The following is a 24,720-nucleotide window of genomic DNA, read 5'->3' as shown; positions in this document are numbered from 1 at the left end:
AATGAATTCAGATCAGCCCTTCCCTTCTCTCTGCTGAGAGTGACACACACACACAGCTGTCAAGGGGAAACAGGCAAGCAAGGCATTTCACAGCTATGGAAACTTTAATCCTTCTCACTGAGGCCTGTGTGTGCCTGGGTTTGTGTGTGTGTGTGTGTGTGTTCATGGACTTCTATCCTTGTGAGAATCAGTTTGAATTTTAGCCCTCCAAAGTGAGGACACTGTGGCCAGTCCTCACTTCTTCAAGAGGACTGGATTAGGACTTGGGTTTAGGGTTAAGGTTAGAATTAGGATTAGGTTACAGGTTAGGGTTAGGGTTAGGGAATGAATATAGTCAGTGGAAAGTCCTCATAGGGATAGATGAATGTGTGTATGTGTATCTGCATGTAGGGTGATGTGGGGTGTGTGTGTGTGTGTGTGTGTGTTTTAACATGTAAACACACACTTGCACTAGTGTACTATCACTAGTGAGGCTACAGTACTTAGATAAGCCAATCCTGGCTATTAAATTAATAATTAATTTGACAGCCATGTAAACAACAACCTGGACCATAAACATGACCATATCACGCTAATCTTGCATGCCTTGCAGTGTGGCAGCTTTTGTACAAAAGGGTTGAACCAACATTCATACAGTACTGAGTGTATCTGTAGCTGGTTAGAGCCATGGCCTCCAGGTGGATAATTCTGCTCTTCGGTCTGGGATTGGTAAGTGTAATAATATTAATTTGCATTTGCGCATAACATAAAAATCCATATTGTATGGCTTCATTGCAAAGAAGTGGCATAGCTTTAATGTTAATGTTATCTCCCATGATGTCAATTCATTTATTTTCCCCAGTAAATATGTAGCATCACTCATTAGAATAATTTGGTAACCCATTAAATTCAGATATCCTATTTCCACAATCACATAATGTAATACTATGAGTTAACCATTTAAACACTGAACAAAACACTAATACTGCAAAGGAAATGGAGATAATAATGGTTTATTTTTCTCAAGGTGTAGCCAAATCCAACAATCTGACTAGTAAATATTCAAATTAGAAGACTGGTTTATTGGTTGCAACATGACCAACTGTGTCAAAATTTGATATATTTTGTGAGTCTAATTAATTCATTGTTGTCTAATTTTGTTATGGTCTACAGGAAGCTACCATTAATTTTGCCATGATCTCTGCATTCAAGGCTTTGCTTTTGTAGATCTGATGTTATATATGTTTTAAATGGGTTTTTTTCTTTATTGATTGATTATTTTGCATTCCAATTTATTTTCTCCCATAGACAGCAGCCAAGCTGACAGGTGAAACAGGTGAGTCAGATGGTTTTCATGTTAGTTATAGTCAAAAGTTGGCAGAGAACTTTATTTTATTCAAGTAGAGAACTTAAAATAACTTGAAGAAAGGCCAAGTAACAAAAATGCATTCAAATACTAGTTTCTCTTCTAAAGTAAGTTCCAAATTTACCTGTACCTGCACCTCCAAAAAACAAATAAAAAAGATTATTTACAGCTCTAGTGTGGTCATGCAAGTAATTCCATTTTTAAGTATAATGAATAAGCTATTATCAGTTATGGTAAGTAAACCTAGTCAGCCAACAGTAGGAGGAAATACTGAAACAAATTCTTCAAGTATAAGTAAAAGTACAGACTTTTACCTAATAATGCTATTACATTGTGATATTATCGTATTTTTTGAGCAACAAATTATTGATTCTTTCATCTGTAGAAACGGATGTTGACGAGGGTCAGGACTGGGACATCTTCGACATCAATGAAGGTTTGTAAGACTACGTTCATGTTCATAAAAACGGTTTTGTTTTGCTTTTTTGTAGAGTTTGTCTATATCCCTTTAAGGATTTTCAACAAACAACACAATTTTCCTTTGCAGAGGCAGGGCTGGACCTGCTGGAGGGTGATATTGATCAGGATAAGGTAAGTTAGTTTGTCCAGATACTACGTAAAGGAAAAAAAAGGTTTTCTGATACCTGAGCTCCAAATATTGATGTCTAATAGGATGCGATACCTAGGGAGCAATATGTAAAACAAAATTTGCAGTTATGTTGTATGATCCAGTGAGTCTAAGTGCATAGTTTGTTAATAATTGTTTATATGTGTTTTTCTTTATCCCAACCAGTCAGAGGGCAGAAACTCCATCATAGGAGATCAGTATCGCTGGCCAAGAACTGTTCCCTACTACCTAGAGGACAGTTTGGGTGAGATGCTGTCATATGGAAACTCATGTTCGTAGTAGTTACCAAGTTATTATGGAGCTGTACCAAATTCATTTGGATGTTTTTTGTGTGTGTTTCTGTGTGTGTGGGTGTGCACGGTAACGTGTAGAGATGAATGCAAAGGGAGTGATTCTGAAGGCCTTTGACCAGTACAGACTGAAGACCTGCATTGACTTCACACCTTGGAAAGGAGAGGAGAACTACATCTCTGTGTACAAAGGCAGTGGGTGAGCATGAAGCATGTTACTAGATACACTAATGGTGGACAATTATGCAACACGTGACAGCACTGGACCTGATGTGTTCAGCTAGGGCCAGGCTGAATTTCTCACTTGGGTTAGTTCAATATGAGGTTTTGTAAAAAAAGATATTGAAAACTAGCTTAGCGCCAGTTACATGCTTGCCAGCTGTGAGCGACGTGGCAAATAACAGCTCAACACTACAATTTATCAACTAACATACACTTAGCAAGGCCTACTATGCTAAAGTTACATCCTCAACAAAGGATTAAGTCCATTTACAACAAAGAAGTCTACCGGGGAACTTGAAGTGAATCTTCTACTGTACTAGCTAGCCAAACACATCAATCTGCTAGTGTAACTGCAGTGAAAACTAGCATCAGCAGGCAGTAGCTTCAGCTGGTCTATAAAGCTTACTACCACAGGTATTTCAGACATGGTATGACAAGGACTTAATGAAAATACTACAGGCTCTATAGACACAGCAGCACATGGAGATGCTGGACCTTTGGTTAGCATAAACATACTGTTATTAGCAAAAAAGAATTGGGGTTTTAGTCAGGTTTGGGCTCACAAAAAACACAGTAACTAAGGCTTGGTGTGGGCTCAGGCAGACAATTTTCAGGTACAGGATGATTTTTGGCCAAAGCAGGAATTTTTAGGCCGGAGTCAATGTCATAACACATGCCAAGTTTCTGCTAGCATTGAATAGCCTAATGCAGTTTGGGCCACACTGCCTTGAGCAGAAGCCACCCAAAATGTCTCAGAGGACTTACAGACCATATAGACAGAACTGTATTCAACTGACTGCCTCTCTCTCTCTCTCTCTCTCTCTCTCTTTCTCTCTCTCTTGCTAGATGCTTCTCCTCTGTAGGTAACCGCCGTGTGGGGAAGCAGAGGCTATCCATTGGTAGAAACTGTGACCGTCTAGGAACGGTTGAGCATGAGTTCCTGCATGCTCTGGGCTTCTGGCATGAGCAGTCCAGAGCTGACCGCGATGACTACGTCAACATCATGTGGGACCGCATTGAACCTGGTAACAATAATCTGTAACACTTTAAATTACAGTTCCTTTTATGTATGTAATTAGTGTCATTAAGCAGTAACAAAATACAAAACGACAACTGTTTTCCCCTCTATTAGAAATGGTGTATTTGTCTCAAACTGGAGCAATCTACCAGTAAATATTCAGTCAAGGCCAGATGAATAATGAATGGTCAAATTTTGGTCAATTTTGTTGCTGTGTATTTACACTGTGATTACAGAACAGGTGAGACATAATCTAATCCAGTCCATGTACTGACATTGTTAGGGACCTCTGTCATCGTCACGTCCTGAGGTGTTAAAAATAAAATAGCCACATACAGGTTTGAATACTTTCTGAAGGTATTGTACATATGCATTCCTCAGGCAAAGAGCACAACTTCAACACGTACGACGACACAGTGTCCAGCGCCCTGGACGTGCCCTATGACTACGGCTCTGTGATGCACTACAGTAAGACGGCCTTCAACATCGCCTCTGACCCGACCATTGTCACCAAGATCCCCCACTTCATGGATGTGATCGGTCAGAGGATGGAGTTCAGCGACAGCGACCTCCTCAAGCTGAACCGCCTCTACAACTGCAGTGAGTTATCTCAGCTAGTCAGCCAGTAAACCAAACAATCACTGAACCAGTGCAGGAGGAGATCAAGTTCAATGTTTGGTGGGAAACCATTGTTGTCCTATAATAACCCAATGGCATTTGACTAACTGACTGATTGTTTATTATATTGATTAAATGATTGATTGATTCTCAACCAGAAAGCCAATAGGGCATTATGACTTTATTATAATCCTAATCACAGCAATAATAAACACAGTGTACAAAACATCTGAAGGATGCCTACATTTTAGAGCAACTTTATAATAAAACAAGGTAATAAAAATATATAATTATAGATAATGCTTGTAATTCTCTAATTTGATTATTTAAGAGTAGCGCATATGCACTTCTGTGCTTCTAGTGCCTCACAATTAGTTATTATTAGCCTCAACAACTAGTTCCTCATCATAATATGAATGCTTATCTCCCCAGAATAACAGCAAAGTTCCAACAACGGCCAGAGTCTATCTGGCATATGTTGATGCTGATTCAGTATTTCATCAAAGCTGTTATGATTACAACTGAATTAAGTCATGTGATACTAAATTAAATGCCACATTACGCATTAAAAATGGCATATTAAAGTAATTTAGTAGTGATTTTTCCCCTATATGTCCAGCTCTCTCTTAAAGGTGCTATGTGTAGCATATCTAAACATCAATTTATCATTGTCAAATTAATTGTGATACCTTGTTATGATTACTGTAAACAAATGAGAGCATGGTGGAGACGATTGGTAGCCTCTATCTCACGCCATTGGTATTGTTGTTAGTGCTAGTGTTTCTCTAAATTAAGACCACATTTCCCATAAACTCCATTGCTTCTTGTCACCCCTCCCCCTCCCTGAAGAGGATCAACATGTTGGAGGTGTTTTTTCCATCAGCTTTCCACTCCTTCCACCATCTGCCTTTGCCAGAAACTTTGAAAGCTTTAGCTCTGTTTGCTCTGGAACAACAGCGCCCTCTTCCTGTTTTGTGCTGTAAAGCAATCTAGCGGATTTCCCGCCAAATCCGACCTGGTGTTGCACAATGTAAAATGAAGCTTTGGGTTAGTTCAGGCAGGACATTTTAGTCATGTGAGTTACATCAGCTGATCGTCAGATGGTCCCTTTAAGCCTCCTCCTGGTCTGGTTCTTTATCAATCAATATACTCGCTATGGTATTTTCTGTAGGCTTGTCTCTTGAAATTATGTATATTCCACATCTAATACTGTATGTGTCTGCTTGGTTCTGACAAAAGTCTGCTTCCACTTTGCGTGACCTTTGCATTGCGTCATTGCTGTAAAATCACTTAACTCTGGGCAGACGATCTGAAAGGAGGATCTGACCCAGACATGCATCTACCCGAGAAACCACACATCTGATGACTTTTCTTCACAAATAAGAACAGGGTGGAAAGGCTGTTGGTGAGAAGGCAGTCTAAACGCATAACTCAAACTCTGGTTGTGTCATTTCTTTACAAAGAATTATACATGCAGAGTGATTTTCATGACGTAACAAAAAGTAACAGTAATTATCTTAAAGCTGTATTTGGCTAGATGTTTATGTAAAAATCCACCCGTCTTATCAGCCTAAATCACAAAATGAGGCTGGAACACAGAAGAGCGTCCCATCTCCACTAATTGTGATGCCGTGGATTCATCCAATTTGCCCAAATTAAATTCTGATGTCAGCTATGGTCACTGGTGATGAATCTTCTCCACACAGGAAGTGACAAATCCAGACTTTGCCCCAAACAGCAGTGAGCAGTGACCAACATTAGATCTTTTGGCAGTAGTAGAGATTTGCAGTCGTCTAAATGAGATGAGATAAAAGCATGGATTGGTCTAGTCCATTACGCTATTCAAGCTCCTTTGCGGAACTGTGATTGTTTCACCCCATCTCTCTCCACAGCCACCTCTTCTACCTTTGTGGATACCTGTAACTTTGAGCGAGAGAATATCTGTGGGATGATCCAGGGTCCCGGAGGGAACGCTAAGTGGGAACAACGTAGCTCTGTGACTGGAGGACCTCAGACCGACTTCACCAACATGGGCCAATGCAAAGGTGACTGGTCCGTTTCCTTACGTCCGCTTTCTCCTCTACATAAGGATCTTCTGAGTAGGATGTATCACTATACTGGATTTGAGGGGGGGGGATTAGTAGGGTGAAGAAAATGACCCAAAATGCTGTGTGACATGCGTGATGTTATAATGAAGAGTGAAATCAACAATATATCTCTAGACCCACACCAGTTAGACTGGGTATTCATGCAGTTTGGATTATGTATATACTAAACATTGGGTATTAACATTATGCTGTAGTGTTAGTATGAACAGTACTTGGAGATTGGATTGTGTATGTAATAAACATATTTTAGACATATGGACTCACACACAGGCAAAAAATACTGGTAGACAGATAGACAAACAGGGATTCATATATATACTGATGGATGGACACACGCGTGCGCACACACACACACACACACACTTTTGTATGGTTGCCCAGAGAGCAGTCATAAAATAGCCTTTCACTGCTCTTCCCTTTATCTAGCCATAAAGATCATTGGCCTTGGTGTTGTTTGTGTTGAACATATTTTAATAGGGGTTGCTTGAAGTGATTTACAACACCAACCTCAAGTTATTAGAGGTTTAAAGACTTAAAGCTGTACAAAGTACAGGCTGGCATTCAGGAACACAGTGATTAAATCAGTTTGAAGATCAATATCAAAATGATTTTACTTGTTATGCTTCGTAGCCGTGCTGGCAAGCATTTACATGTAGGGATGTTGGGCAGTAACTAGGATTTTAAGTCAGTGCTGAACAGTGTATGTTGCAATGTTTAGTCTTTCAATAATACAAGTTTTCTATTTTATTTGCATGATTTCATAATGAAAAATATGAAGGAGTTATCTTTATTCTATGTACTTGATGTTTGCAAGGAATCATGGGTAGTGTTGCATGTGTTTCCAGTCCTAGCAGTAGTTGTAGTTAAGATGATCGTTTTTTAGATTGTGTATATTTTGGGGATTGGAAGCACATGTGGTCGGCTACCTGATGAGGTCGCGATGTTGTCTTTGTTTCCTTTTTCTTTTCAATTGATACATACAGTCACTGGTCAAAAATCAACTGTAAACTAATGACACATATGTCCACTCCAAACCCTTTGTTGTCTCACTGATTGTTCCTTTAGTAAAATAAACTGTTGTGACCTGACATTACTTTCTTTTGGACCTTCTTGCCCACAGGAAAAGGCTACTTTATGCACTTCAGTACTGCATCTGGTAAAGCTGGTGACCGTGCGTTTCTGGAGAGTCGTATCCTGTACCCTAAACCTGGACCCCAGTGTCTGCAGTTCTTCCTCCACAACACCGGTGCAGCTGACGATGTACTGAATATTTTGGTGCGAGAGTATGACAAACTCAACCCCAATGGAAAACTGAAGCTCTTCAAAAGCATTTCAGGTATTTCACAGTAAAAAACAAAAGTATATGATTTGTATATATTGATATGAAAAGATGTATGTAGTAAAGATTTTACCTAGATTTTACCTAGATAATTAGAGCCTAGCATAATAGTAATAATTCACTGATTTGTTCGTCCTCTCTGGTTGAAGGTGAGCTAATCAGTGAAATCAGCTGCTGTAGTGCTTGGTTGGAATGAAAACCTGCATACACACGGCTCTCAATGACAAATAGTTACAGAACACTAAGTTTATCCCTTGAAGGAATTTCATTAGGCTGGCTTTCAGTGGAGAGTTTTAGTGTCCTATGATGAGTCTAAATGCTGTTTCAGAGGCTTTTCCACCCTGGAAAGGATAAAATTCACAGAGAAACAATCCAATCTTGTATGTTTTTTTCTTTGCATGAAAATTGGCAAATTTAAAGACAAAATATTGACACAAAATATTGGCTATCAGCAGCTTTAATCCAGAATATCAGTATTGGTATCGGCCTTGAAAAACCGGCAGTCTAACCCTATGATATACTAATACTATAATCTACACATACTCCTAAGTACACTACTACTACTACTGTACTTTACTACATACAATATGTATTCTATAAACTACATATATAATACCACATACAATACTAATCATTATTAAGGTCACATGTCCTATATGTCTTTACAGGAGGTGTCTGGGGCTCCTGGGAGCTGCATTATGTGAATCTGGATGTGAAGACAAAGTCCCGTGTGGTTTTCGAGGGGGTGAAGGGAAAGGGTGCAGCAACGGGGGGTTTCTCTCTGGATGACATTAACCTGTCATCCACAAGCTGCCCTCAGCACATCTGGCACATCCGCAACATCACCGCTCTCCTAGCCACCACACCAGCAGGGACCAAGGTGTACAGCCCTCGCTTCCTGTCACCAGCAGGTTACTCCTTCCAGGTGCACACCTGTTTCATATTTTACTTTCTGCTCCATGATGAATGCAAAGAATATTGAGATGCTTAGCAAACACTCACACCTGTTTTCCAAGGGTGGAATGAGTATCAAAATATCCTACTCCAGTATATGTACTGTATCTTAAAGTCACACTGAAATTAAAAGTGATTCTAACGATCATACAATATTTTACATTTTATGCAAAAAAAAATGTAAAAAATAAATGGTATTTTCTTATACTTTATATCAAAATCTCATTACTCATTAGAAAATATTTAGTGGTGACTTCATCATGTACCAGGAGGCAATATAAATTTAAATACATTTTTGGCATGAGTCAAAAATAGCCCTTGCGTAAACCTGAAAGTATGATTGGGTTCATTGTGACTTTAAGTAATAGTGAAAATACTGGTCTAAAAATCTACTCAAGTCAAAGTAAAAAGTAGCTAATTTAAAAGATAGAGTAAAAGACACTGAGTTACTTTAAAAAGCAACTTGAACTGTACTGAAATATGAAATGGAAAAATCTTACAATGTAACTGCAGTGAAAACTAGCATGAGCAGGGGCATCAGCTGATCTCTAAAGGTTACTGCTGCAGGTATTTCAGACATGGTAAGACAAGGACTTAATGAAAATCCTACAGGCTCTTAGACACATCAGGAGATGCTGACCGTAAAAAAAACACATTGTTGCATACGATCTTTCCCATGCAGTGAGAGGACAGAGTTCAGGTTGTTACAGAGTACAGACTATACTATTCTCAAGAGATGACGTTCTAAAGTTCATGCCATTATTCGATCTGTGATTAAAAAAATGAAAATGCCCATCCCATTATTATCCTCATGTTACTAAATTGACATTTCAAATACCAAACAAATGCAAACCAATAATACTATAACTAGATGTATGGCTTTTTGGCTAATGATAAATAAGATACTTTTATGGATAAGTTGAGCATTTAATGTTACAGTTAGTTAACATTAGCACCACATGCTTAGGTTTGATGCAGATGCAGTTTATGATTGGCCAATTTCTGATGCAATGCTTATGGAGAGCCTACACAACACTGCAATAGATGTAAATCTAGAAAAGTACACTTACACTTAAGTCACAACATATTTAGGTAAAAGTAAAATTACTGACTTAAAAAAATGCCAAGAACATGAAAAGCTACTCAATGACAGTAATGAGAATAATTGCAATTTGGTACTTGCACACTTTTCCTGGTCTCCGCTCCTTAGGTAGGTGTGTACCTCAACGGGCGCAGCGACCGGCCGGGGTACATGGCCGTCTACTTCTACCTGACCTCAGGCCCCAACGACCACAAGCTCAAGTGGCCTTGTCCATGGCAGCAGGCGACCATGGCCCTGATGGATCAGCAGTCAGATGTCAGAAAGCAAATGAGCATGCACCGTATGGTCACCACCGACCCCAACAAGCTCTCCTCTGATGGTGAGAGAAGGGTGTGAGTGTGTGTAACTTTGGCCTTGTAGAGTGTGTAGCACTGTGTTGCTAAAAAAGAGAAACTGCTAGTACACACTGTGAGTAACTTGGTCCATGGACTTTCGGGGACTTGTTGACTGTGTTGCTCGCAGTGTGGATGCATGGTCAGTGTATTCAATTAAACTTGTTAAATAAGTCTAAAAAACAACTGTATTGTTCAAAGAGTTCTTTTCTATTGTTAAAAGTGAAATAGCATCAATCATGACATAACATGACAATTCACCTGTCTCTCCCAGGTACAGAGTACTATTGGGACAATCCCAGGAAGGTGGGGTCTCTAGTGAACGGGTCTGACGGCAGCCAATACTATCGCGGCCCGGGCACCGGGACAAGTACCTTCCTCACCCACAGTAGGCTGAGGAGCAGGAACTTCATCAAAGGAGACGACGCCTTCTTCCTCCTCAGTCTGGATGGTATGGAATCACACTCATGGGTTTGAGATGGAGAAAACACTTAGCTTAGTATGAATTTGCAGTGATCTTCAGAAAGTATTCAATCCCTTCACTTTTTCGGCATTATGCAGTGTTACAATCTGAGTCTTGTGTTTGGTTAGAATGAAAACAGGTCTAGCTTGGCTTCCAGATCAATTCTGATGAGGCTTCCACTTTTCCCCAGATATCTCTGAACTGCTGATACCCCAGCCTCTCCCCCGCTCAGCAGTCCATGGAGATGACTACCTGGTGAAGGGTGCTGCCCAAGAGTTACCCCAGGGGACTACTAATAACCCCACGGTGGTGACAGCAGTCACAGTGTCTGTAGCAGTAGCCATATTGGTGGTTGGCATGCTGATTGGACTGAACGGCTGGAGGGGAAGGGGGAGGAGACAGCAGGAGACCGACGAAGTAGTGATCATAGAGGACATGCCTGGATTCCTGGACCTGAGTGTGAGTCAAATAACTAGGATCAATACCAGTCTGCCAGTAGGGCTCTACACAGACAGGACAGTTTAAATGGACATAGGGCTGATTCTTACAGATCCATTATCGCTACTGTTAACTATCGTACGCTAATATCCTAAAACCTCAGTCATCTACAGTATGTATACAGTGCAGCCCCTGGTGTGATCGGTAACAGCATTATAAGATATCATAACCACAACATAAGGACTTTTTTGGAATTTAATTCTAACTGCATCAGACAATAATAATAATGACTCAATGGGATCTGCTAGTAAACCTGAGATTGCTGAGTGATTTCTTTACCACTCATTGTGTTTCTCCTGGATGTTACAATGGCTCACAATGGGGAATTTAGTGCTATTTAGCAACAGACACTGAAAGTTATAATGCAGAAACATTATCAGCATAAAGCCACTGAAAGTTATAATGCAGAAACATAAGGCCACAACCTGAGACAGACATTGTAAGGGAAGAAAGGATCAAGCCGATATTTGTAATTTTTTTTTGTGAGCTTAAAAAAAAGAGACGCCTTGGGAGGAGTGGACAAAATAACAGAAAAACCTTACTTATGAAGTTACTAAATCACAATTACAAACATAAAGCAATAACAGAGTTCCAAAGAGGGCAGAGCGCTGGTGCCCAAATATCAGATGCATGGGTCATGCATCTGATATTTGGGCATTGAAAAATTGAAAAAATTCTAAATTATTAACCACTCTTGAAAATCATGACAACATATGCCTCCTAAATAAATCACAAAGGTTAGGAAAATAAAATGCTCAAGAGAAGCAGCTTCTCTGACAAGTTCCATGGGCTTCTGCTTGGCTTGTGGTTGCATGTGCATATTAACAAAGCATTAAGCAACTATTAATGATAAATGCCAAAGGCAGCTGTGACAAACAATTAACATGATAGCCTTTATCAAATCAATGGTTTTAATGGAATTGTTTTTATTAAATCAAGTGTACCATTAACAGTGCTTTTATCAGTTTGGACTGAGCTCAGATGTCTCTCTAGACTGCAGAAAGATTAATGTAAAATAGAATTACATTAATCATATTTTTAATGTGATTATAATCACTCTTCCAAGCCGATACAATTTGGGTCAATTTCATCTTTGCATGGCATTTTCAAGCAGTCAATAATTTATTGTGCCTCAGCCTCCAAAAATGACGAAGAGTTTGCTATAGAAGCAAACTGTCAGTGTGTTCAGTTTGTGTGAGATGAATCAATGCTTAATGCGTCCCTATTCCCTATTTCATTACAGGAAAACCAGCCCAAGGATTCACCTTCGTTCACCATTGCTTAATATGTCCTGATCAAAGGAAAAAGTCGACAACACTGACCAAACAGAAAGTGCAATACTAGTGAGCAAAATGATTTTCACAGCATGTTGGAAATAAAATCTTTGACAGCATTCACGTTCATCTCATTTATTCACCTCATAATGACTGGTTCGTTACCAGTCTTACATTAACCCTATGAATTACTCAGACTAGTGACAAAGCATTCAGGGTTCATCGATCATGTGGATGTCTTTTAATGCTTTTGCTTGATAATTCTGCTGTTGATTATCAAAGCATAAATAAAGGAATGCATTCTATCTACCTATCTGTCTTGCTCTCTCTCTATCTCGCTCTTTTTCTATCAGAAGAAAAGTTTCCTGTATCAGCATGTTTAGCTCAGAGACTGTGGGCCATGCGATGATGCAGTGTCCTTGCTGTAAGGGACACTGCATAGGGGAAAGGCTTTTTGGAGAGTTGAGTGAAATTTGGGAAAAACTACAGGACTGTAATCAAAGATATGATTGATGACATCTATTGGTAGAGCAAATGGCAGGAATGCACTGATCAGTGCCTCGCCTGCCTGAAAGTATTTGAGGAAGGAGAAGAAGAAGCCAAACACATATGGTGCCATAAAACATCCTTGATGAACAGATTATGCACCGACACGGTTCATGGACGGCGTCCATGGAAATTGCGGTGAATAAAATGGCGTAATTATTATTACAGGTGGCTGTGTCTGATGCGTAGGGCTTATGAGGGCTTGTCAGGGTGTCAGGAGCGGGATAAAAAGTGCTGCTCCATTACTTTCTGGGTCGGGTCAGACCCTCGCATCTGGGTGTAAAGACTCAAAGGAACGGGAAAATTATGTTACAGAGAGCCCACATATGGAGGACAGGTAGGCTACTGCGGGTCCTACGATGTGATGGGCCAGTGGGACCCCCTGTGTGTGCAGTAGGGGAGAGCGGGGTAAGATGAGTCGGTTTTTACTCAAAACATTATCTTGGCAAGGAAAAATGAGACAGAACTAAAACAAATGCTTCCACCGATATTTCAGGATGTTGACTTTCAAATTAACTTGGAAGAATGCGGCTTAACGAAAGAATAATTGTATATGTTTGAATATAGCTAAATTGGTATTGAGACAACAGCCATTAAACAATGAATGTAAAAAAAATACTTTTTGTTGCAAATGAGCATAAATGTACTTGCTACTTGTCCTATGTGGCTGGTTCCATCGCAGCCATGTTGAAATAAAAGTCTCTTCCTAAATGTCTGGCCATATGACACATAGTGTTTATCATTGCTTCGATACAGGGGGTGGCTCAACTTACCCACTGGCTCATCTTACCCCGCTCTCCCCTATGCCCACTAATTTAGACCAGTGATTCTCAACCTTTTTCATATCAAGGACCCCTAATTTAGTCCACATTAGGGCCACGGACCCCCATTTGATGAGGGAGTAGATACAATGCATATGTATACAGTAATGCATTTGATCTGATTCAATTTTTACATTTTAAACTTTTTCTAACAAAATTATTGGTGGGATGAAACTAAAACTCCCTATCAAACCAAGTTGAGATTAGAGATAAATGCCTTGGCTTACAAAACAACATTTAAACAGTACTTTGATTTCCGGTGTTTTGGAATGAAATCCAGTATGTAATACTAACATGGGGGTGCTGTCTTGAGGATACTCACGATCCTCTTTAGTTTATAATAGGGTAATTTGCTGTGGCCTACAGCAATGTTGGACAATTCCTGAGAGGGTTCTTCATTCACCTGGAAGGTCTGCTAGGAGTGTAGCACCACTAGTAGCCACAAGGAGGCACCGCACTCACTATTACTGAGAAGCCATTTACTGTAATGATAATGTGACGCCGCTACTGGAAGCTGGTGTGTCTCAATCAAATGGCTTACTAATTATTAGTAAACAGAAGAAGAAGGTACTGGAAAAGTGTGTGATACTGTTGAGTAATATTATATGTATAGGTTTTTGAAATATGTCCTTAATGTCCTTAGTGTACTCCCATCACTTTCCTAGAATCACATGAAAGAAAAGAGATGAGCAAAGGTAAACAAGATGGTTTTTAGCCATGATTTAGTTATTTTGTCAGGATTTTACCAGAAAAAGACAATTGTTTAACTTTAATTATTATTAATACAGCTTATAGACGTAAATTGAGTGGTCAGCATGGGATTTGGAGTCATATTCTATCCCCATTGACTTGTGTTAGCATTATTAACAAATCCTAACAAGGCAGTGTTGACAAATTCTCAGAAACTAAGAGTTGACTTGATCAGCAATCAACAGACTTGGCTTCTTGTTAAATAAAAAAAAATAATCTTTGTGGTTCATGATAAAGTTGCATATCATACCATACATTAACATGATTGACATCTGCTGTTGGGGTGGGGCTTACAGTGCCAACAAGGACACTAAAATGATGCTTTTCCCCAATACCTTTGAAGTATATGGAGGACCATATTAGTCATAATTAAATAAATATGTCAGTAAAATAAATAATTACATAAATAAATACAGAAATATATAATATAATATAATAATAATACATTAATAATGGATTGGTTTTGTTCTGTTTGTTTTTTTCAAATAGCTTTTATTTTCAATTACATGATGATATTATTCAGAATTACATTTTTCAAAGTGGTTCTTTCATTTCCATTTTTCTTTTTTCATTGCTCCTTTTTATTTCATAATGACACTTTTCATAATGTCTCAGCCGTCTGTCAATCAAAGTGAATGGGGCGGGATCTATTTGCTGATTGGGTAATCCTTTGCAATCGATTATTTTTCCTTGCTCTGAGGCTGGCTTGCCCCATAGGCCAAATGATGTTAGAAAATGCATGAATTAGTTGGATGTTGAAGGGTGTAGTCCAGAGCTATCATCTCTGTTGATCCTTAAGAAACTCCTTAAGCTTTATTTTTACATTTGAAAGACATGTACACTGTTTATTGTCTATTTTGGTCTTGGCTTTGACTTGGTCTCAACGCCCTCTGGTCTTGACTTGAACACAACTGGACCTGGTCTTGGAATTGACTTGGGTTTGATTAAGGTGGTCTTGACTACAGCGCTAAATTTGAATGCCCTGTTCTTTTCCACAGCTGGAGGTCCCATCGCTGACATCCTGCAGCAGGCCCTCCTGCCTGTGGTCAGCCAGTCCAACGGGACCAAGCCTGACTGGTGGGGCAGCCTTGTCACCAAGAACATGATCTGTGCTGGAGGAGATGGACAGCTGGCTAGCTGCAACGTGATTCACATTCATTTCCCACAACCCCTACATTTTATTCTACAGTCTCATGTAATATAGAAATGGAGTTCCTGTTAAAATATACCAGCCTTACAGTTTAGAATAATTTTACACAGTGCCATAATGATTATTATTCTCATTTTTGGGTTCACTAGTCCTTTAAGCTAGTCTGTTACTAATGAGAAGAAAATAGAGCAACAGTTAAGATGAACCTTCTGTTTTCTTTCTATTTGAAGCTTGTGGAGGTTTGATCTCCAGAGTTTTGATGAAAGTGTCCAGCCTCTCCTCACGCTGGTAAGACCAAGATCATGAAAAGACTCAGTTTGGAGTAAATTATCACATAACACTAGACTGATCCTTAATGGTGCATCCCATTTCTTGTTTCAGATGTGGGAGGTGAACGTCAGCATGAAACTGATGGTTATTGAGTTTTTAGCCCGAATCGTGCTCAACTCACCTGAAGCCAACAGTCCTTGTTTTCAGTAAGTCACATTTATGAGATAAGATGAAACTTGAATGATTCCTGTGGGAAAATTGTGTCTTTTCAGAAAATGTGTATTTCAACTCATTTTGAGCGACTCTCATCGACAGAGACCCTCAGATCATCCGTCTGGCTGACAAAGCCATCAGGAGCCTGATGGAGAAGCAGCAGCCCAGCTCCAGCCTCCTCAGCCCCCAGGAAGTGGTGATGCGGGTTGTGCCCAAAGTCCTGCAAGGCTTCTGGATTAATCGGGCGGTCCTCTTGTCCGTACCCCCGCTGCAGCTCAGTGACTTGGCTGTCGGAGTCACGAAGGCTGTTCAGGATAAGCTCTCCACCTCTCTGACCTTCACAGACCGTCAGGCTGCCTTCTCCCGCTCCATCCGGGATGAGAAGGTCCTTTCTATCCAGAACAAGGTCAGAGAGAAGTACACTCCAGACGTCCTGCTGGAGGAGCTGAAGTGCTTTGGGCCAGAGCTGCTGACCAGGATCGTTGACGTCACAGTGGAGGAAATCTGTGTGATGTTCAAGCCACAGAAACAAGTGCTGACCACCAAAGAGGTAAGAAGACCTGTGCATATGTATGATTGAGTAGCTGGATACTGAAGATACTGTATAGTAAAAAAAAATATATATATATATTTTCTAAAATTCAAATGGATTCTCTCGCTCTTTAGGTGGAACTGGAAGACAACACAACACCAAGCACAGAATTGGACTCTGCTGTTGGTTCAGCTGCTCTGGTTCCAGTGAGCCTCCCTACTGAAGCTCCTCTGATTCCTCTGAGTCTCCCTACTGAAGCTCCTGTGGTTCCTCTGAGCCTCCCTACTGAAGCTCCTGTGGTTCCTCTGCGCCTCCCAAATGAAGCTCCCCTGGTTCATCTGAGCCTCCCTACTGAGGCTCCTCTGGTTCCTGTGAGCTTCCCTACTGAAACTCCTGTGGTTCCTCTGCACCTCCCAACTGAAGCTCCTCTGGTTCCTGTGAGCCTCCATACTGAAGCTCCTCTGGTTCTTGTGAGCCTCCATACTGAAGCTCCTCTGGTTCCACTGAGCCTCCCTACTGAAGCTCCTCTGGTTCCTGTGAGCCTCCCGACTGAACCTCCTCTGGTTCCTCTGAGCCTCCCTACTGATGCTCCTGAGGTTCCTGTGTGCCTCCCAACTGAAGCTCCTCTGGTTCCAGTGAGCCTCCCTACTGAAGCTCCTCTGGTTCCTGTGAGCCTCCCAACTGAAGCTCCTCTGGTTCCTCTGCGCCTACCAACTGAAGCTCCTCTGGTTCCTCTGAGCTTCCCTACTGAAGCTCCTCTGATTCCTCTGAGCCTCCCTACTGAAACTCCTGTGGTTCCTCTGCGCCTCCCAACTGAAGCTCCTCTGGTTCCTGTGAGCCTCCATACTGAAGCTCCTCTGGTTCCTCTGAGCCTCCCTACTGAAGCTCCTTTGGTTCCTGTGCACCTCCCAACTGAAGCTCCTGTGGTTCCTCTGAGCCTCGCTACTGAAGCTCCTGTGGTTCCTGTGAGCCTCCCTACTGAAGCTCCTGTGGTTCCTGTGAGCCTCCCTACTGAAGCTCCTCTGGTTCCTCTGAGCCTCTCTACTGAAGCTCCTGTGGTTCCTGTGCACCTCCCAACTGAAGCTCCTGTGGTTCCTCTGAGCCTCGCTACTGAAGCTCCTGTGGTTCCTGTGAGCCTCCCTACTGAAGCTCCTGTGGTTCCTGTGAGCCTCCCTACTGAAGCTCCTGTGGTTCCTGTGAGCCTCCCTACTGAAGCTCCTCTGGTTCCTCTGAGCCTCCCTACTGAAGCTCCTCTGGTTCCTGTGCGCCTCCCAACTGAAGCTCCTCTTGTTCCTCTGTGCCTCCCTACTGAAGCTCCTGAGGTTCCTGTGCACCTCCCAACTGAAGCTCCTCTGGTTCTTTTGAGCCTCCCTACTGAAGCTCCTCTGGTTCCTGTGAGCCTCCCGTCTGAAGCTCCTGTGGTTCCTCTGCGCCTCCCAACTGAAGCTCCTCTGGTTCCTCTGACCCTCCCTACTGAAGCTCCTCTGGTTCCTCTGAGCCTCCCTACTGAAGCTCCTGTGGTTCCTGTGAGCCTCCCGACTGAAGCTCCTCTGGTTCCTCTGAGCCTCCCTACTAAAGCTCCTCTGGTTCCTGTGAGCCTCCCTACTGAAGCTCCTCTGGTTCCTCTGAGCCTCCCTACTGAAGCTCCTCTGGTTCCTCTGCGCCTTCCGACTGAAGCTCCTGTGGTTCCTCTGCGCCTCCCAACTGAAGCTCCTCTGGTTCCTCTGACCCTCCCTACTGAAGCTCCTGTGGTTCCTGTGAGCCTCCCTACTGAAGCTCCTCTGGTTCCTCTGCGCCTCCCGACTGAAGCTCCTCTGGTTCCTCTGAGCCTCCCTACTAAAGCTCCTCTGGTTCCTGTGACCCTTCCTACTGAATTTCCTGTGGTTCCTCTGAGCCTTGCTACTGAAGCTCCTCTGGTTCCTGTGAGCCTCTAAAATCCCACTGCAAAAAATAAATTCAGTGTTGCATTGCAATCAGTCCATGTCAGTCACTTTTTTTTCCATTTACTGTGAATTATGTGAACTGTGAAAATTCAGAAATTATCATATAGGAATTGCATGTGTGACACACTAAATGTATAGTCACATTTTTTATGGTATAGGCCTACATTAATGTAATTTTATCTGTTTTAATAGTTGTTTTATCTGGTTTCCAATATGGTTTAAATGGATGCAATTCTAGTTTACACCACAGGGAGGATCTGTAAATTCTGTCCTTTCTACAGCACAATGTAGGTTTAGGAAGCTGCCGTCGCCTCAGAGTTGACAAGGGCAGCACTGAAGAACTACACTTACCTTTCATGTCTTCATTTTCCCCCTGTTTTCCTGTAAAATACAGGTCAGCATCAAACCACACTTTTAGATGGTGAATCTAAGGTGTCAAACACCACAATCCTTGAGTTTGGTTGAAAAAGAAGTGTTTATTTGTAAGTTACGTCATGTAAGATGAACTTTTTCATTAAGGTATAGGTGAATGGAAGGTAGAGCACTGTACTAGTTACCTCCGCCAAGGAGGTTGTTTTCGGTGCCGTTTGTTTTTTTGTTTGTCTGTTTGTTTGTCTGTTAGCAGGATTACAGAATAACTACTGGCCCGATTTTCATGAAACTTCGTGGAAGGGTGTAGCATGGGCCAAGGAAGAACCCATTAAATTTTGGAGCGGATCCGGATCCCAATCACGAACAAGCAATAATAGCACGAACCTTGGTGGAGGTCTGCGCTCTCCGAGTGCCCTTCTAGTTTACAATGGAATTGGATCGGGCAAGATGGTGGCCCGCATTTTTGTTATTTTCTTTGTGTGTTTTAGTGAACTAAATTCGGTCCTATGAATGTATTGTATACTGTGATTGTTATTTTGTAAAGGGGAATACTGACACACACCACTATACAGTATATCTAGTGGTGAGTTAAGGGTGTAAAATTAATATGCAAAAGTCGGCTAGCATATTGCTAAGTTGTTAGCCGTTAGTTAGATCATGTGTTTTGATGGTATGTTGGTTAGCTAGTATACTGATTAGCCTATTGGTTCTAATGTGGAGGTTAGCTTTTACCAAATCGGTTGCCATACAGAAAATTTAAAGGAAGGAATTGTTCATTCTTTGGTACCTCAAGTCACTTTTGTATGATTATTGTTTTGTCCAGTTTTATTCATTATTGATTTTTCTATCAAGATGTCTACTGTAACTCAGGTACAGGCTTAGCATTCAAGGTAATTCCCATGGAAGATATAGTAACGCTGATTGTACTGTGTTAAACTATAGTTTATTGTTGTAAAGTAAAGAAGCTATATTTAAGATGTAGCTATAGTAATGTGGTTACCTAATAGAACAGATGTACTGTGGTACCAATATGTGTTTTTGTTACGGAATTATTATTTTCATACAAAGGACAACGTGAAAAGAAGATGATTAATGATTTATTGTAAAATAAAGAGTTGACAAGGGCAGTACTGAAGAACTACACTTACCTTTCTTGTCTTCATTTCCCCCTGTTTTCCTGTAAAATACAGGTTAACAACAATTATCATCTGTTCATGGGATCCCAACCCCTTGGAACCTGTAACACATGATACATACATATACAATTCTATTTTTTTGGTGATCTCAGAATCCAAGAAACTGTATTGCTTTCATCATTTCCTGTTTCACTGGGGTCAAAATATGAGGTTGCACACATGTAAAATCCATTTGTCATCCATCACTTTGTGGAAAATCAAAGAGCTTTCAGGAGAGAGATAGTAAAATACCACTAAGCACATTCAGGGAAATAAAAGTTTTAGAAATCTAGAACAGTTGCAAACTCACCAGGAGGAGGACGCATGTGGATATTGTCCCCATGAACAGTGAGGAAGATGGTGAGGGAGGCAAAGAGGAACCCAGGGATCACAGTTTCACAACTGCGCAGTTGAGTGGAATGCTGAGATTATCAAGTGTCAAAATCAACAGTTAGACGTCTCCTCCATGTCAACAAGCTCTTTGGAAGGGTTGCAGGAAAGAAGCCCTTACTCAGTGCAACCCATAACTTTGCCAAGCATCACTGGAACTACAACTGAAATTGTGTGTTGTGGTCAGATGAGACCAAAATGGAACTTTTTGGTCATGCTCACCATCGGCATGTTTGCCGACAAAAAACGACTGCATACAAGGAAAAGCACCGGATGCCCACGGTGAAATATGGTGGAGGATCTTTGATGCTTTGGAGCTGTTTTACTGCTAGTGGTCCAGATCTTGTTAAGATCGATGGCATAATGAATTCCTCTATCAGGATATTTTAGCCCAAAACCTGGTTGCCACTGCCAGGAGGTTGAGACTTGGCTGTGGAAGGACCTTTCAACCAGACAATGACCCCAAACATACATCAAAATCATCACAGAAATGGTTGCGGGAACACAAAATTTATGTTTTGCAATGACCATCTTGTCTCCAGAACCCAGTGAAAATCTGTGGTCTGAATTGAAGAGGGCAGTCCACAAGCACAAACCTAAGAATATCAAGGATCTTGAAATGTTCTGCATGGAGGCACGGTCCCAAAGTGTTCTCCAACCTTGTTATACAGTAAGAGGCTATAAAACATATGAAACCATGAACGTAACTTTAAAAAAAGTTTATAGCCTGATATTATCGTTGAAGCAACTTTGCAAAAAGCGATTGGCAGCCTCTCGTTCACAGTGATGGATTACCTTTACTGACTGAATTAAGACTCCAGAGTTGTTTTCTATGCCGTTTGGAATTGAATGGGAGTGAATGAGCCCGAGTGATCTGGCAAAATTGATTTAAAAATATCTTTAATTGTGGCGCATGCATGTAAAAACAGTCAACATTAAAGGGATGTCAAAATGTCAAAAATTAGGAAAAACTCAAATCACGCTGGAGTTGTCCTTTAACATACTGTATGCTAAAGCGTGAGCAAGCGCACAAGGTAGATTTATGCACCAGAGACACAGAGATGATTTTCATATATTGGCTCCCAAAAAGTCATGTAGTCTTTAATGTGTTAATTACCAGTAACCTGATCCCAGTGTTTTGCTACAAAATTGAAGCTCTTCTCCCAGTCCGCACATGAAAGCTAAGAAAGGTTTCATCCCCCAGGCAGTTCTAAAAACACACTGAAGTAACAGTAAACTTTAACGTCCTCTCATTCCAAGAGAGGACGTTAAAGTTTACTGTTTAAGAGTTTAATATGGAACAAAATCCCCTAGCTTCATGGATCCAAGTGGACTTAAGTCAGAGGCAGCCAGGCTGTTTGTGTCCAATGCGCACTGCGGTGCCTCATTGTGGTACGCGCTCTTTATGCCACAATATGGTGGCGTTCACACGTGCATTTGTACTACATAAAAATTCCTAGTTATGAATGTACTTCGGTGAGACGCTGTGCATTGCTGGATGGCATGGATTGATAGACATCAGTGCGTGAAAATATCAGTGTTACAAAAGTTGAAACTAGCTGGACTTTTGACAGAGGCCAGGTAAACAAACTAGAACTCAGGTAAACTGCTTCAAAATATTTCGACATTCAGCAACCCACAGCAACTAGCCTAAACCTCGGTGGTTTCAGCTGAATTTGACAGATGCCAAATGTCCCATGATTGGCTTGTACACCAGGCAGTAGGCTAGAAGTCACACACATGGACAGGATCCTTGCTGCAGCCAGTGGACATTCACTACCAGGAGATCAGTGATTTTACCTATAGCAGGTAAGTCAATGCATGAATTAAATGTTTTGTTTTGATTGTGATTTCCATTCATTGGTTTGAGATGCAAGGTAAAACAGACAGGCAACTCTCAGTTGACTAAATGTCAAACGAAGGCTTAAGCAGGTAGTTTCATCAAGAATAGTCTTGAGAACTTCACAGAGAGGAATGCCATGGTCACACTGAAAAAAAACGAGGATTACTATGAAAATCCTGACTAGAGTTAGCCTAACAAATCAATGTTGAATTAATTGGTTCCACAAAGCCTATGGGGCTCTGGTCCTAATAACCTAATATTCTCCCTAGTTAACTGTTAATAATGAGGGTTGATGACAGATGTTGGGCCAAGAAAAATTACCCAAAATTGACATCCATAGTAAGAATCATAGATAGGAATGCATGCTAAATGCTCATAAAAATGAGCATAGATAAAAAAGTAAAGATGGCAGAAGTGCCAAATCACTTCAGGGAGCTTTCAAAGGCCCATTTGAACATTTTTCATATATTTTTCTCTTTCAACCTCTTTGTGTGCAGTGGTTTTATAATAAAATAAGTACAAATTCCATTTGTGTTTTTTTTTAAAATTTTATTTATTTAAATTATGGCCTGATTTCCCCTATAATAGTGTATAGAACTGCTTATTGAGTGATATGTCTAGTTGCCTAAGGTTGTGCAGATTCTGGGGATGTATAGACTTTGATGATATTGTGAAAAATGAGAGGGTTAAATATAGTCATGTTATTATGAAAACAATAATTATGAAATATTATTATTAATAATTTTTAAATTAAAGGAAAACAATCAATCAATTATTAATTTATTTATGTATTTATTTATGTAATTATTTCACTGACACATATTTATTTATTTAATTGTGACTATTTTGGTCCTCCATAGAAGTAATCCATCTTCAATACCCTAACCTAATATTGCAAAAATGAGAAGTTATACAATTAATGCATTATGGAAACCTGTTTGATGTAGGTGAACTGGATTAGGGTTAGGATTCATCAAGTCTTCCAGCTTGGTGGTTTTGCTCGTTCAGGCTTTGGCATGAGCCATGGCCAATCAAATCATTCTCTCTGATGACTGATGTCTGGTGACAAGGCGACGCATCAGTTAGACAGATACTGCACTTCAGATAACATTCGTTACAAATCAGCCTGTGTGGTGACATGTAGCTTTAACGGTGACAAGGGAGGATTTTAGAGAGGCTGGTCCATGTGATAGTCCGTGACACACATCCTGGCTGAGTCAGCGTTGATTTGCTTTTCCTCTGCAATGTGTGTCTTAGTGTCCAGAGAAGCCATCATTGGATATGGATTAAAAATGAACCGGTAAAAAAAACAATCATAACCCTTTGAATTACAGCTCTATCACTTCCATAAATAAGGTGCAATTTAACAGTAACAAGATATAGGAGAGTATGAGTTGTTATACAGAAGAATGGAGAATGAGAGAGCAATATGACACAAGCAACAGAACTGAATGATGTCTTCCAAGCTGACAATTTTCATGCCAAAAAATGAAAAAGAATTACAAGTATTGAGTGTTTCCCCAAGAAGTGTATTCTTGTCAGGGTGGAAAAGCCTCTGAAACAGCATTAAGACAATGCAATACTAAATGTCTCCACTGAAGCCCATGATAATGGAAATAATTAACATATTTTTGCGTACTTATGTGGAATACGACCATAAAGTTGAATTGGGATTAATGGGTCTAAACCTGCTTGTGACCCTAGAATTCTTCAAAAGCTATTATTATTAGAAACATTAGTATTCACATCAGTATTAATATTAGTATTGGTAGTAGTAGTAGTAGTATTTATGAAGTAGGATTGTTTTAGTGTAGGAGAGTGGTGATTATTATGTAGAAGACTCAAAACAGCTGAGGCAGGAAAGGCTATTGGCTTCAGATGAAGTTCTGCTAGTGTCCACTTGAGGGCGCAGCATTCACAGAGCAACACATGTTCCAGCATTAGAATTCCAGCACTCCAGGTAAATGCACTACACACAGGGGACAAAGTGGTGCAATTTTGAAACCGCCCAGATGCCATGGTTGTAGTTTTCTGTAGGCTTTGGTTGCTCCTGGTCCTCTTTTTCACTCTTGACACACATGAACTTCGTGTTTTACAGCAAACCAAACATCAAGCCAGTAGTTTTGTTCTGCCATGGCATTCTAAACGTTGTGATCACAAAATGTGGTGAAAATATATATATATATTTTGTTTTATTTGAAATTAATATATCCTTCCCTACACTACAGTTTAGTATATGTGTCCATTGCCAAAGTGTAAAAAGTAGTATTTACCAGCAGTCGGTAAAGAGAATGAATGAATGAATGAATTTACCACCTAAAAACTGTGGTGAATAGTATTTGCTAGTGAGTGCTCGTATTTACCATCTTTCCCATTTGACATGAATGCATCATGACTTGATACTAGCAGAGCTCATTCCCAGCTGCGTCAAGCTAGCCAGAGTTAGCTAGACTAATACAAGAAGTTATTCAATTTTGCTTTCAAAATAAAAGCATAGACATGCTCACTTGTGCTGTGTATATTT

The 24,720-nt window shown here is 40.6% G+C and overlaps 2 protein-coding genes across 2 annotated transcripts in view; both read left to right on the top strand.

Moving 5' to 3' along the window:
• Nucleotides 1-666: 666 nt before the first annotated feature.
• On the top strand, nucleotides 667-12,280 carry mep1ba (meprin A subunit beta a). The gene is made up of 15 exons (XM_071526773.1): nucleotides 667-708; nucleotides 1,288-1,315; nucleotides 1,731-1,781; nucleotides 1,893-1,936; nucleotides 2,139-2,217; nucleotides 2,345-2,462; nucleotides 3,332-3,510; nucleotides 3,885-4,103; nucleotides 6,014-6,166; nucleotides 7,350-7,565; nucleotides 8,237-8,493; nucleotides 9,733-9,943; nucleotides 10,231-10,407; nucleotides 10,610-10,878; nucleotides 12,161-12,280. Exons 1-15 carry the CDS (start codon nucleotides 667-669, stop codon nucleotides 12,200-12,202), a joined length of 2,085 nt encoding a protein of 694 aa, XP_071382874.1. The 3' UTR covers nucleotides 12,203-12,280.
• Nucleotides 12,281-14,243: 1,963 nt separating this feature from the next.
• Nucleotides 14,244-24,720, top strand: part of arhgap39 (Rho GTPase activating protein 39) — a 91,947-nt gene continuing 81,470 nt past the window's right edge. The window contains exons 1-5 of the mRNA XM_071526767.1: nucleotides 14,244-14,253; nucleotides 15,307-15,452; nucleotides 15,840-15,934; nucleotides 16,044-16,491; nucleotides 16,608-16,844. Of these exons, the coding sequence (XP_071382868.1) occupies nucleotides 14,244-14,253; nucleotides 15,307-15,452; nucleotides 15,840-15,934; nucleotides 16,044-16,491; nucleotides 16,608-16,844 (936 nt within the window). The remainder of the gene's footprint in view (nucleotides 14,254-15,306; nucleotides 15,453-15,839; nucleotides 15,935-16,043; nucleotides 16,492-16,607; nucleotides 16,845-24,720) is intronic.

This window comes from Centroberyx affinis, unplaced genomic scaffold (genome assembly GCF_046629955.1).
Source record: "Centroberyx affinis isolate AG114_WGS23_722 - 3 ecotype Tasmania unplaced genomic scaffold, CSIRO-AGI_Caff_v1 ptg001456l_1, whole genome shotgun sequence".
NCBI classification, from domain to species: domain Eukaryota; kingdom Metazoa; phylum Chordata; class Actinopteri; order Beryciformes; family Berycidae; genus Centroberyx; species Centroberyx affinis.
The sequence above is the reverse complement of the archived record's forward strand: the minus strand, read 5'-3'. Positions and strand labels throughout refer to the sequence as shown.